The sequence below is a fragment of the Carassius auratus genome, chromosome 49 (genome assembly GCF_003368295.1).
Source record: "Carassius auratus strain Wakin chromosome 49, ASM336829v1, whole genome shotgun sequence".
NCBI classification, from domain to species: Eukaryota; Metazoa; Chordata; class Actinopteri; order Cypriniformes; family Cyprinidae; genus Carassius; species Carassius auratus.
In genome coordinates, this window is record NC_039291.1 from 12,569,156 (window position 1) to 12,582,706 (window position 13,551).

The 13,551-nt window shown below is 39.0% G+C and overlaps 1 protein-coding gene across 3 annotated transcripts; it reads left to right on the forward strand.

The window, feature by feature from the left end:
• The first annotated feature begins 359 nt into the window (after positions 1–359).
• LOC113066257 (suppressor of tumorigenicity 14 protein homolog) lies at positions 360–13,439 on the forward strand. 3 transcript variants are annotated; one of them, XM_026238094.1, is made up of 19 exons: positions 360–965; positions 2,271–2,445; positions 3,497–3,624; positions 4,830–4,897; positions 6,221–6,411; positions 6,512–6,634; positions 6,999–7,218; positions 8,524–8,666; positions 8,776–8,873; positions 9,036–9,145; positions 9,251–9,384; positions 9,692–9,796; positions 9,879–9,977; positions 10,435–10,548; positions 10,789–10,908; positions 11,026–11,209; positions 11,560–11,831; positions 12,297–12,433; positions 12,508–13,439. In XM_026238094.1, exons 1-19 carry the CDS (start codon positions 879–881, stop codon positions 12,673–12,675), a joined length of 2,676 nt encoding a protein of 891 aa, XP_026093879.1. In that variant the 5' UTR covers positions 360–878; the 3' UTR covers positions 12,676–13,439. The 3 variants fall into 3 exon arrangements, with proteins under 3 accessions (XP_026093879.1, XP_026093881.1, XP_026093882.1); XM_026238096.1 differs by lacking the exons at positions 360–965; positions 2,271–2,445 and having other exon boundaries at positions 6,226–6,411; XM_026238097.1 differs by lacking the exons at positions 360–965; positions 2,271–2,445; positions 3,497–3,624 and having other exon boundaries at positions 4,772–4,897; positions 6,226–6,411.
• The last annotated feature ends 112 nt before the right edge of the window (positions 13,440–13,551 follow it).

Genomic DNA, 13,551 nt, shown 5'->3' on the forward strand with positions numbered 1-13,551 from the left:
TATATATATATATATATATATATATATATATATATATATATATATATATATATATATGTATATATATATATATATGATATTTAAAAAATGATAGCCTGAATGCACTGTAAGTCGCTAAATGCATAAATGTAATTTTAATTATATATATATATATATATATATATATATATATATATAAAGAGAGAGAGAGAGAGAGAGAGAGAGAGAGAGAGTCTATGCCTATATTTCTCAGATAAATTTGAAAATAGTTACAGCGTTGAGATTTTAAAATAAAAGCACCCCCATCCAAATCAAGGACACATTCGATAAATGCTCTAATAAAAAGGAAAATGTCCTAATTTTGCCCTGGAATTGTTAGTCATCACTACAGTGTGCAGCAGACTATATTGGGTCCACTTTGTTCTCAGGCTGCACGCCTCGGTGGCTCGTAACGTGATACACGGGGGAAACAACGGAATATTTCATCCACAACGACTCCTGATATGTTTAGCTATGCGCTGATGTTTTTCATCCCCAGTAGAGGGAACGCTGTAATGATGCATTCTTCTCCGCGATTAATTTAATGAGGCTCTAATCATGTAACATCAGACTGCCCATTGTGGCCCATGGCACACGCACACCACGGGAGAAGTTTGCCCACAATTTCTGTCGCACGGATGGCTGTGTGGATTGTACCTGCTCATAGTGCTCCCTTTGTGCCGCGGTGCATGCTGGGTGCCGTGCAGCACCTGTTGGCGGAGGGGCACGGAGAGTGACTGCTAGCAGCGCCAGACCCGCTCAGGTCGGGTTTCTCCGGGATCGCAATTCGTTTGCGGGCTGATTTGTCTGCCCGAGGTATTGTTCTGTATCGCTGCATCGGAGCCATAAGAGAGCGGGCCATGAGGACTTTTTCCCAAAACAGAAGCTGCGAAGTTTACAGCGTCTCTGGTTTAGGAGCCTGCGCCCCCGCCGGTGCACCTGCACAGGTAGGACACCCTCCATCAGCACCGCGCGCGCACGGACGCCGCGACTAGAGCGAATACAATTAGGCTACTGCCTCGTTTTAATTATAATTGATTCAAATGTATTTATTCGTACTTATAAAAAATATATAATTCTATTATGCGAGGAAAACATTGTCCAAACGTAGCCTATGTATGTATATCTGTTTTTAGTGTTATGTATCAAACTTTGTTAATCCCATATTAAGTATATTAATTTGAAGCAGATAAATACGGGAATAGTGTTAATTAATGTATTTTAATTTGTAGCAGGTTAAGACGGGATTAATATTATTTAGTATGATTAAAATGAAAATGAGAAAATAAAATGAAAAGAATGGAATTTGCTTCACCGCATAATTTTACACATTTTAAGAACACATTTTATCTTAAAGCAAATGGAAATAAAAATTAAAAATACACAAATCAATAAAATAGAATTCTATTGGTCCAATAGAATTACAATGGAAAGTGTTACAATCTGTCTGATCAGCCGTGATTGTATGTATTAGTTTATTTCATTTTTGTAAAACACATGGATGAAAAGCTTTCATGGATGTTATATATAGAAAGAACATACTAATTCAGATTATGCATTTTCAGAATTGCCTTGTAATTTCAAAGGTTTTGTAACTTCTGTCATCTATGGACCGTTTCCATTCTTTAAAAGCTTCTTTATTGTGGAAGAAGTTTCCTTAGATTTGTACAGTGTTCTTCACACTAAGAAACAAAAAATGGTTCACACTAAGAAAAAATATCTGTTCACTGAAAAGTTGTCACTGTGAAAACCCCCTTTTGAATCTTTATTTTCAAAAGTTTCCAGTTCCTTATTGGTTAAACCGACGTGTTCCAACTCACCCCGTTGTTCCAACACTCCCCACTCTTATACAAACTTACAAGAGGTATTTTAAGCTCATTTTAGCAGTTATAATAGATTTAAACCTTTTAGTTTGACCACCGGGTTGCCTGTGTCTAAACGTTGGTCTTGATAGTCTCTTGAATGTGCTTGTCAAAGATGGAGTGCTGACACCGCTGAGAGGGGCCGTGGGAAAGCAGACCCTCAAATTACGCTTTGTGCGCCTCCACAGGGGAATCCCACTAGGATATCCTAGTTCCGCGACCCCTTCCTCCTAATGAAAAGATGTTTAGAATGATCCGGCAGGAAGCCAATTAAATACGACACATAGGTTGTTGTAGGGTGACAGAAAGGTTGTGATAGTGATCATGACTAAGAGTAGTGTGCTGTCTCACCAAGTGACATTAAGGCTAAGTTTCTCAAATTCTGTTTAGGAGGACTTTGTGACGAAACCCACCCAGACGTCAAGTCCATCTAGCAGCGAGTCTGACATCAAGAGCTCGGTGGGCAAGAGAGCAGATTGTGGGGCATGGAGTAAGTGGGCGCTGAGAGTCTCCCCCCTCCTCCCTCTCTCGGCTGCCATTGCACTGACTCTCCATTTCCTTGCATGTAAGTTAAGACCCTCTGCTTTAGAGGAATGCTGAGATTATGATCTGGTTCTAATATAGCTAGTCAAGCTTCTCATTTTTGGCTGTCCAAGGAGACAAGGAGCTTGAAAATGTTCCTGTTTTGTTTGCTGCGCAAATACACTGAGCTGCTAGCTTTTTTATTATTATTATTCATATGATATATGTGATCATCAAAAGATATTTGGACATGTCTTTGGATACTAAAGTCACACTATAAAAATGTATGAATGTCATTGTGTTGGATATGACAAAAAGTCCTTTTGTCAGGACTAAATTATTTCATTTTGAATTTACTGTTAATTAAAGGATCCCAAGATTAGTTTAGTGGATTTAGTGTTCCAATCATTGTTAAATAATGTGATTAAATAATGTTTAAAAGTTTGGGGTTGGTAAAATTTGTGAATGTTTTTGAAAGAAATCTCTTATGCTAACCAAAACTGCATTTATTTAATTAAAAATACAGTAATACTGTGACATATTAGTACAAATTAAATTAACGTTTTTCAACTGTAATGTATTTAAAAATGTACTTTTGTCCTGTGATGGCAATGCTGATTTTTCAGCAGCCATTCATCAATATTTAGTGTCACGAAATCCTTCAGAAATCCTTCTAATATGCTGATTTTGGTGATTTCTTATTACTTTTATCAATGTTGAAAACAGTTGAGTTGCTTTATGTTTTTTGTAAAATCAGAAGAACACCATTTATTTGAAATAGAAATGTATTGTTACTTTTGATCAATTTAATGAATTTAATGGACCCTTGCTGAATAAAATTATTAATATAATTAATAACTTACTGACCCTCTAATATTCGTAGTGTATCTATTATTTAAGCATTACAAACTTTTTTGCTTGAAAGGTATCTGTGTGCTTTCTTAAAATAAATGTCACATGATTTGAACTGTATTCCTACATTTAAAGTGTACAGATATGTTTTGGGGCTGTTGTTCATTGTGTTAATCAACATTTCAACTTTTTTGAAAGTCTTAATGTATCATCCCTTAATATGTGTGTTCCTGTTCCTGCAGCCTCTCCATCGCTCTCAGTGTTTTACCTTGGAGGAAGCATCGAGTTCTCCAACCTCAGCTTCTCCCCAGACCTGGCAGACCCGTCGTCTACACAGTTCCGCCTCCAGTCTCAGGCGCTAAGCCATTACGTAAGCATAAACATACATAACGGTCTCTCTGTGCTGCCGGTTTCTCCGTGATCTCTCCGGAATGCGGCCGTTCTCCAGAGACCACTCAAGGAACGATGCTCGTCCCTGGCACTTTCAAACCCAAAGTCCGCCAGAGCTGCAGGTCCAGTGGTGCGCTCGTTCCTCATTGTCACCCTTTTAAATGTAAAGCAGGCTCTGCTCAGTCTTCGGCCGCTCCGTGGCCCTCTTAAATGTAAAGCCAGCTGTAACCGGAGCCCGGCTCGGTGTGAGGTGGTGCGGTGAGACCGACTCCCAGAGGACCGTGGCTTTTCAGGGCCGAGGACAAGAACAGTGTTTGTGAGAGGGACAGGGCCCAGGCAGGCTGAGTGAGAGGAAGAGCAGTCCTTCAATAAAAACATTGTCTGTGAGCTTCCTCACACACAATCAGATGCTCTGTACCTCTTTGCTGAGAGGCTGCAGCCAGCGGAGAAAAGAAAGGTAGACCAGGGGACAGAGTAGGCCAGGAGAGAGAGAGAGAAAGTAAGGATTTAGGGCACCGAAAGAGAGGGCAGGAAAGACTGGGCCAAAAAAAACAGTATCATGGGAATGGTTGGCATTTGTGTCTGCATTAGGCGCGAGATTAATAGAGGCCGATGAGGAAACTGGCCAAGTTTGAATTTTCGTCCGGCGCTATGCTCTAATTCGCCTAAATGTAACCTGTGTCATGGCTGTAATCCCGTTTAATTTCGAGCGAATGTGATTGTGAGAAGTGACGGCCTGGAAGTGTGATCAAAAAAAAAAACTAATAAAACTCAGTCTAAACCCACTGCCCGCCTCTTCCATCCAGCACTTCGGGATGACATTGAGCTCCAGACAATGGCGCCGTTGTTGCCCAAAGCTCTTGTTGCTCAAAGCCAATCGCACAAGAACAGTGCTTTTGTGCCAAGGCTGCAGGTCTCGCCTGGGCCACTGATGTCTCACCTTCTTCAGTGATGTCACGCCTTCCGTAGCTCTGATGTCACTGAGACGTCTCAAAATACTTTTAAACCGGGCGGAAACTTCGTGACCTTGGTAGATGTTATCAGTGGCTTGTTTACGGTTTTCAGAAATAGATTGAGAATGGAAATAGAACAGCGGCTGATGTTTGTCATGATAATTGTTTTGTTTTTTTATGTTGTCTTTATCATCTCTTTACTTCCTTTCGGTTGATGTGCCGCGGATCTAAGTTCTCAGAGTTGTATGATTCTTCATCATGGAGCTCGTATTATCAGCACTCAGGAATTATTGCATTTAGGTGAGTTCGTACATGAACACTAATATCACAGTATGTTTTTTGCAGAGATTAGGGTTCTTAGAAACAGTTGTGATTTCTTAGACATCTATTGCAGTGATATCCGTCAGAAAGTAACAACATTTTATGCATGGTATTTAAAAAAAAAATATGCATGGTATTTTATACAAATAAAAACGTATATACTTATATATATAATAACTTATTTATATATATATATGTGTGTGTGTGTGTGTTATATTTGTTATTGGTTTTATTTTATTCCCTTTTGATGATCAATTTTCAAACTTTATCTAAAATGTATCTAAAAATTTATATATTTTTTTATATTTTAGATTTATTTCAATGAACAGAAATATATATATATATATATATATATATATATATATATATATATATATATATATATATATATATATATATATATATATATATATATATATATATATATATTATTTCTGTTGTAGTTTTAGTTTCCAACATTTCCAGCAGTTTGTCTTATAGTCACAGCTGTTGTTCACTCATGCAGATGTTATGTCTGCTGGCAGTTTCAGCAGTGGTACAAGTAGCAAATCTAATGTGATTTACTTCACTTGTATGCCAGTCCTGCTCTAATGTGGTCACTCGAGGTCATCTGCTGTACTCAGTGCACTTGTTTCTCCATAGTCTGTTAGTGCTGGCACAGCATACCAATAGCCTTTATTCTCACATCTGGTGCAATTCAATCCTATATGAAATGTGCAGAATACTAAGTGTGTGTTTTTTCTTGTAGTTTTGAATGTTGAATGAAGGCCTTTTTAGGGTGACTTTGTCATGCATTGTTCCCCCTGATCCTGTTTAAATGTGCACCTAATAAACTTTCATGTACAAAATTTCTTTTTTAAAATAATGAATATTTATTAAGTAAATACATTTATAATGTAACAAAAGATTTCTGTTTCAAATGTAACACTTATTACTGAAGTAATGGCTGCTGAAAATTCAGCTTTGCCGTCACAAGAATACATTACATTTTAATTATTAAAATTTATTTTTGCATCTAAATGCAAATAAATGCCATAAGACACTTCTTTAAAAAAATTACAAATCTTATGAACACCAAACTTTTAACAGCAGTGTAGGTATGATGCCTCATTGCAACTGTGCAAACTTAGAATCAGACCAAAATAATGATGCTGGGAAAATGAGTACTGTCATACATTTGGCCCCTGTTAAAATATGCATTTTCCCCCTGATGCGCATGACTGAGATTTAAAGCCCATGAACTCAAACGAAATCAGTTTTAGTTGTTTGCATCTTGTTAAAAGTCATGTGTCCTGATGACAGTGAAGGAGTGGAAGGTCTTTGTGTGTACTACTGGAGTAAATTCTCTGCTCCTCCCGCTATTGCTGAGGAACTCCGGAAAGTGAACCCGTCACGGTTGCAACGGCGTCTACCTGGAACCAACAAGGTCCTTTTCAGCAGGAATGAGGAACGCTACTACATGGATAGGGACGGGGACACACTGCGTCTGCTGGGTTAAGAGCATTTCATCCCTCTGTTTTTGTCCTTTCTGAAGTACGCAAAACATACATTTCATTTACATTTCATTCTTAACGTATGTTCCTGTGTCTGAAGGTTTGAATCCAAATGACGGTGGTGATGCAGATGATGAAGATGATGACGATTCTGATGACAAAGCGGAAAAAATAAAGAACCCAAACTCTTTACAGAGTGGCAAGTGGCAGTTGGGGCTGCAGGGTACAACCATAATACACTGTAAAACCTGTTGAGTTTACTCACATGGTTTATGCACACTGACTCATTTGAGCTGCCAAATGTTGGTTAAACTAAGCTCTTCTGTATCCTCCATGATACATCATACAGTGAGTGAAGAAAAACACAAGTAACTCATGCATAGGTAAGGCAATTCAAATGCAACCATGTCCCATTAATCCTCTGAGTAAACTCTGCATGCAAGTCCTTCAACCAGGCGGGTTTTACAGTGTACTATCACTATCATACTATCAATCTGTCATGAAAATTCCCCTACAATCATTATTTTGGTTGTATTCTTGATTTATTCACTCATTTTGTTCATATCTTACTCTCATCTACCTAACAGCCATGTCTTTTGACCTGTACGCTAAGTATGGAAACAATCGCACACTCAGTCTTGTCAGTCCGAAGAAGCCGTATTACCAGTGGAGGCTTCGGGTGCCGTCCGGTCACGTTGTGCGGCTCGTCATCCTCACACTTCAAGGGGCGACACCAGGAAGCTGCGCTGCCAACAAGCTGTCCGCTTATGATTTCTTACTGCCGCTTCAGAACAAGATCATCGCCAGGTGAGTGGGACAGAGAAAATCCGTTTTTGTCCATTTGCATACAAGTAGCATTCATTTCCTGGCCTAAATGTGGTGTTATTCATTTAACTTTAATATTCAGAGGTGGTTAGTTCACCAAAAAAAATTTAAATGGTCTATCTTGGATTACAAAGAAAGATATTTTGTAGAATCTCCATCCTTTTAAATAGCTTTTTATAAGCTCTTAAAGCTGCAGTAGGGAACTTTTGACGCTCTAGCGGTTAAAACATAACTGTTTGCGTCTTGCGGAAGAACATTGTAGCCGGAACTACTTCTCTCTGTTTATGTCTATGAAGAATCACAAAGGCACTGGGTTACTCCGCCGCGGTATCCCCGAAGCAATCTAAAATAGTCCGAATATAAACACTTATTATAGGTGCACCCTAGTGATTCAGGACAGGATAAAGACACGGTTTGGAAAATGGATTCATGGTGTACTTGCTTATTATGTTCATTTTTCTACATTTTGAACACAAACAAAGTTACGGACCGCAGCTCTGATTGGTTGTTTTTTACCGGGAGCGGATGACTTTCTGCAAATGGCAATAGGACCACTGGGAGGAGCCAGAGGAGCTTGATTTTTTTTTTTTTCACAGACTATCTGTCTCATATTCTACAGTCAGGTCATAATGGCAGGTTTAACAAATATGTAAAAAATATATTTTTACAAAAGTTCCCTACTGCAGCTTTAAGCTCTAAAAATGGCAACAACAAAAAAAAACACTATAAAAGTGTTCCTCATAACTTCATTACTACTGTACTCGAATGTACAAACGTTTGAGGTCAGTGATATTTTGAAAATGTTTTTGAAAGACATCTCTTATGCACTCTAAGGCTGCATTTATTTGATCAAGAATACAGTAAAAACATTAATATGGTGAAATATTACATTTTGTCACATGGTCCTTGAAATCATTTTAATATTTTCGATGCTCAAGAAACAGCTCTTATGATTATCAGTGTTAAGCCATTTTTCTGAAGACCTCAGGTATAGCTCTCAAATCTCATAAAAAATTCACAAATTCAAAAATTCAAATGTCACATCAAGACGTTGCGCACCGGGTTAGATGTCAATGGCCAGACATGTGAGCACAATATGGCATGATTTAAATCGAATACCATAACAAATGAGATTGGAGCATACAAATAATGTAAACATATGGTGCTTTTCTTTGTCCAAAAGGATGTGATCCTCTCCAATCTATCCATAAATGCAGTTTTCTTTTCATACTGTCAGTCTCATAGCATAGTTCCCTCAACCTCAGTTAAAATCTCTTTTCTTCTCAGATGGTGTGGTCTGCCAATATCAGGAACATCCCCTGTAATGAAACTGACATCTTCTGGAAACGTCATGCTTGTCACATTTTCTTTCAATCGTCAGAGGCAAGGAGCCATCTTCAAAGCTTATTTCCAGGCTATACCCAAAACAGGTGTGAAGTGTGAATTGGCGGTCAACACGAGCTGCTGTCATTTTAGTCATTATTCTGCTCTGGTTTTAGAAATTCTTTGGTTCCGAGTCACAGTTTTTTTCTTCTGTAGAATGTGGTGGTTTCCTCACTGCGTGGAACGGCACGGTGACGTCACCTTACTACCCCGCCTACTACCCTCCAAATGTGGACTGTAACTGGAAAATCAGGGTGAGCTAAGGCTAAAGGCTTTCCCATGTATCCCATGAGCCTCTTGCCCAGTGTTAGCATGCATGCACTATGAATCCCATTCAGGGCCTGGATGCTTCCTCTTTGAGACGAGGATGCTTTTGTGTAAGAGTGCGCCCATTGAGAGTCTAGTTTCTCTTTTAGGCTCCGTTGCCGGGATACCTTCTCTCTGTGACCATTGTGATGCTAGACATTCAGGATTCACCCGCCTCGAGCACCTGCGAAAAAGATTGGCTGGAAATAGGTGGCGTCAAGTAAGTGTCATGTCATCCACGTATTCATTAGAATCCTATCAGGTGTTTTTGCTGAGCTGCTAGTGCATTTGTGTGCATGTGTTTGTTTTTCTTACACTTCCACAGACTCTGTAACCCGATTGGGGACAGCAGCAGAAAGAGGATCTACTCTTCACCCGTCCTGCTGCACTTTCACTCGGATGAGTCTTTGACCCATAAAGGTTTTTACCTGATCTACAGGGCCTTCTCTCCTGAAAGTGGTGAGTCCTTTTGTGGTTTCTAGGAAAAGCATATTAAAGTGTTTTTAATTTATTTTTTTATCTTTTAAAAGAGTAACTTTATTTATTGTTACCCAAGTTACCGGGGTATTAATAACAAAAATGACTTCTGAAAGTTAAACTTTACTTAAACTAACCACTTGTTGAAAAATAGAAATTGAAAATTACTTTGAGGCCCAAGAGTTCTTAACCTATCATTGCATTATTTTATTAAGAATTATAAGCTAATTGATAAAAGCACAAATGTATACTTCAGTAAGCAATGCTCATGCTCATTCTCCGATGTTAGCATGTCCGAGGCAGTTTCGCTGTGGAGATGGCAAGTGTATTCCTCTAAGGAAAGTGTGTGATGGAGAAAAAGACTGTTCTGATGGACGGGATGAGGCCAAATGCAGTAAGTGCATGAGTTTGATTTTCCATGCATTCTTTTCAGCCAAGCATTGTTGTCTTATTTAACACAGTTCTACTGTTATTAGACACATGTAAACCAGGAGAGGTTTATTGTATGGGTCAGTGCAGACCACACAACCAGTGTAACACCGCATGTGGTGACAGCAGTGAAGAGAATAATTGTGGTAAGAATGTTTTTTTATTAATCCTTAAGAAGATTAAATACTTCAGCACGCACAATTCCTGTCTTCCTGGATTCACTGATATTCAGAGACGTCTATTTTCATTGCTACAGATGTGTGGAGAGAGTTTGTGGTAAGATCTGCCTATGTTTTGGTGTGTATGTACTGAATATATGTGTGGTCACATTAGCGAAAGTTTGTGTGCGAAAACTGGTTCATTGTTATTAGCGTAGAGATGTATACAGCATTGCTCACACATGAGTCACTTTCAATTTGAGCAGCTTTCTGCTGCTCAGTGAGGCGAAGTTGCTTGACTAACATTTAGGGAAATTTTAACTTGAAAATCCCCAGTTCCTATTGAAATTACTATTTTGCCTGCAATATCTCAACCAACCATCAACTTTTGTTGTTTATCAGGCTCTTATTTTGTGTGTGTGTGTTCAATTTGCCCACCTTTTAGGAGGTAAATGCTATCATATGTGCTCAAACAAAATCTGCCTCCCCAAAGCTTCAGTGTGTGATGGGATTGTGGACTGCAAAGACCGCAGTGATGAACTCAACTGCACAAGAGCATGTGAGTAAAACCCACTTTACCTAACCGTTCCACTCTGTTTCTTCATCTTTCCATGCTTACTGGCCCAAAAACACATTTGGACAATCAAGCCACATGGATTTCAGTTTGAACACATTCATAACAAACACACATGAACAATGACACAATCACAAAGATCATATGTCATTAATGCTCATATGTCCTCCAGTTCTTTAATTTTTATCAGTGTTGCAGAGTATTCTATCTCTCTGATCATTGCAGTTTCAAAAGGATGCTCTCCTTCCTCCTTCAAATGTGCCAGTGGAAAGTGTTTGAGTAAGATCAACCCGGAGTGTGACGGAATTAAAGACTGCAAAGATGGTTCAGATGAGTTGCGCTGTAGTGAGCATTCTCATAGAATTACAAATTACTTCAATTTATTATTATAGGTGGTTCCATTTTTCATGCAGATTCTTTGCTTGCATAACAAATCTTACAAATGCCGTGCTGTGCATGTAGGTTGTGGCACAAAACCCAGGAAGAGGGCAAAGATTGTGGGTGGAACGGATGCCCAGGCAGGCTCATGGCCGTGGCAGGTCAGCCTCCAAATGGAGCGCTATGGTCATGTTTGCGGGGCATCTCTGGTGGCCAGCCGCTGGCTCGTCTCTGCAGCTCACTGCTTTCAGGACTCCGATGCAATCAAGTGAGGTTTTATTCAGGCACATGAACTACTGTTCAAACGTTTGGGGTCGGTATTAGATATTAGTATTTTTGTTACTAATTGTGATTAGTAATAGTAAAGATTTCTATTTCAGATAAAAGCTGCTCTTTTGAACTTTTTTTGATTCAACAAAGAATCCTGAAAAGAAAATGATCATGTGACACTGAAGACTGGAGTAATGACTGCTGAAAATTCAGCTTTGGCATCACAGGAATAAATTACATTTTAAAATATATTAATATAGAAAACAGGGTTTTATTTAAGTCTGTTGTCACTAGGACTCCTAAATATTTGAGGCTCCAGCTATAAAGTGTTTTCTCATTTTTTGGCAGGTATTCTGATGCGCGATCATGGAGGGCCTACATGGGCATGCGAGTTATGAACTCGGTCAGCAATGCAGCAGCCACCAGACAAATCCGCCGAATTGTCTTGCATTCGCAATATGACCAATTCACTTCCGACTATGACATTGCCCTTTTAGAACTAAGTGCCCCTGTCTTTTTCAATGAGTTGATACAGCCCGTCTGTGTTCCTGCCCCCTCTCACGCCTTCACCTCCGGAACCAGCTGCTTTGTCACTGGATGGGGCGTTCTGTCAGAAGAAGGTATGACACGTGTAGAAACTCATTCAGGACAAACAATTACTTCTTGTTGAGTTGAAGCAAGGCAACATTAGCAACACTGTCTTGAAACACATGATTCATACGATGACTAAATATGAGAAAAATGCATTCTAAAGAAATCATCTTTGATTCACCCACTGAAAAAAATCCCCAGGATCCCCATCAAAATGGCAAAGTCACACATTAGATATCCCACCCATCTTAGTTGGTGAACGGAAACTACAAGAAATATACTTATATTTGCTAGGGAGCAAAATTATTTCAAAATGATTATAAGATGCATGCCAGACTAATAACAAATGAATTTATTTTCATATTTTAAGTATTTTTTTTTTTTATATCAGCAGAAGTGTTTTAGAAATATGTCAGATTAAACAAGGAAACTGTTGCAAGCACTATTTCATGCCATCAAATGCATTGCTTTAAACTAAATGCTTCTGATTCTAGGTGAACTGGCCACATTGCTGCAAGAGGCCACTGTTAGCATTATCAGTCACAACACTTGTAGTAAAATGTATGATGATGCGGTCACTCCCAGAATGCTTTGCGCCGGAAACATTCAAGGAGGAGTGGATGCTTGTCAGGTTAGTGTGTGTGCTTCTGTGTTCACTGCTTGTCAGTGTTCACCCTTCATATATTCACGTCTATGTTCGCACAGGGAGACTCTGGGGGACCTTTAGTGTGTCTGGAACGTGGCCGGAGGTGGTTTCTAGCAGGCATTGTGAGCTGGGGTGAGGGCTGCGCCAGACAGAACCGGCCTGGAGTTTACACACGTGTCATAAAGTTCACAGACTGGATTCAACAGCAGACGAAAGGCCAGGTGTGACTTATGCACGCATGCATATATTCACACCAGAGAACAGGTGATTGGCCCATGCTCAGTTGCATGTGACCGAGGTGCACCGGCCCATCATGGTTCACAGACATATAGCAAACATCAACACCTCTGCATCGGAAGCAATTTTCCACCAATTCCTGTTGCTCAGCATTTGAAACCTCTATCCACGGTCTGTAAGCAGCATCACTCCCCTCCCTCTGTTATTCTTTATGCCCTGAAGTCATATGAACCACCTACAAACCAACTGTACTCTATAAAGCCTCGACAGTGGACTACTAGTGTAGAGATTGAGAAGATTATTTGCAGTGGAAAGAGTTCTCTTGGTAAGATTTGTGTTATTTGCATACAGTGGCTTAATATTAGTTTTCATTCATTGTTTAAGAATGATATAAACCCTCCACTTCATGGTCGGTTTTAAATATGTCCAACTGTGAAAATGATCGCATGTCTGAAATTATGACCAACATTAATTTTAGTCATTATTGTTACTGTTATGCATGTTTTTAATGGGTTTTTGTTATCACAAATGATTGCTGGCTTGTTCTTTATTGGGAGAAAGCAGTGGCAGCCCTTAAGACTCTCTCTACTGGTCGTGATTTGACATTACATCTTACTCGGTATTTCTTTAGTTATGCATACATTATGATCTGTATACCAGAAAACCAAATGTAAATGTCAAAACTGAGCAAATGTTGATACTTTATATTAGGTATATGAAAAATAGAGCTATATTAAAAAGAGGTGCTATATTACTTCCTGTCTGTGATTTTTTTTTTTTTTTAAGTACTTGCATGTTTCAATTAAGTGTAATTCATGCCTGAATGTTACTTGTTTCTTTGAATGTAATCATTGTTATATATATGT

What these genes read in the sequence shown, in the direction of transcription:
- LOC113066257 (XM_026238094.1), top strand. Translation starts at nt 879, where the DNA reads ATGAGGACTTTTTCCCAAAACAGAAGCTGCGAAGTTTACAGCGTCTCT. An exon ending in CAGAACAAGATCATCGCCAG is followed by an intron (nt 7,219 to 8,523) that starts GTGAGTGGGACA and finishes TTTTCTTCTCAG; the next exon opens with ATGGTGTGGTCTGCCAATAT. An exon ending in GGCCTTCTCTCCTGAAAGTG is followed by an intron (nt 9,385 to 9,691) that starts GTGAGTCCTTTT and finishes CTCCGATGTTAG; the next exon opens with CATGTCCGAGGCAGTTTCGC.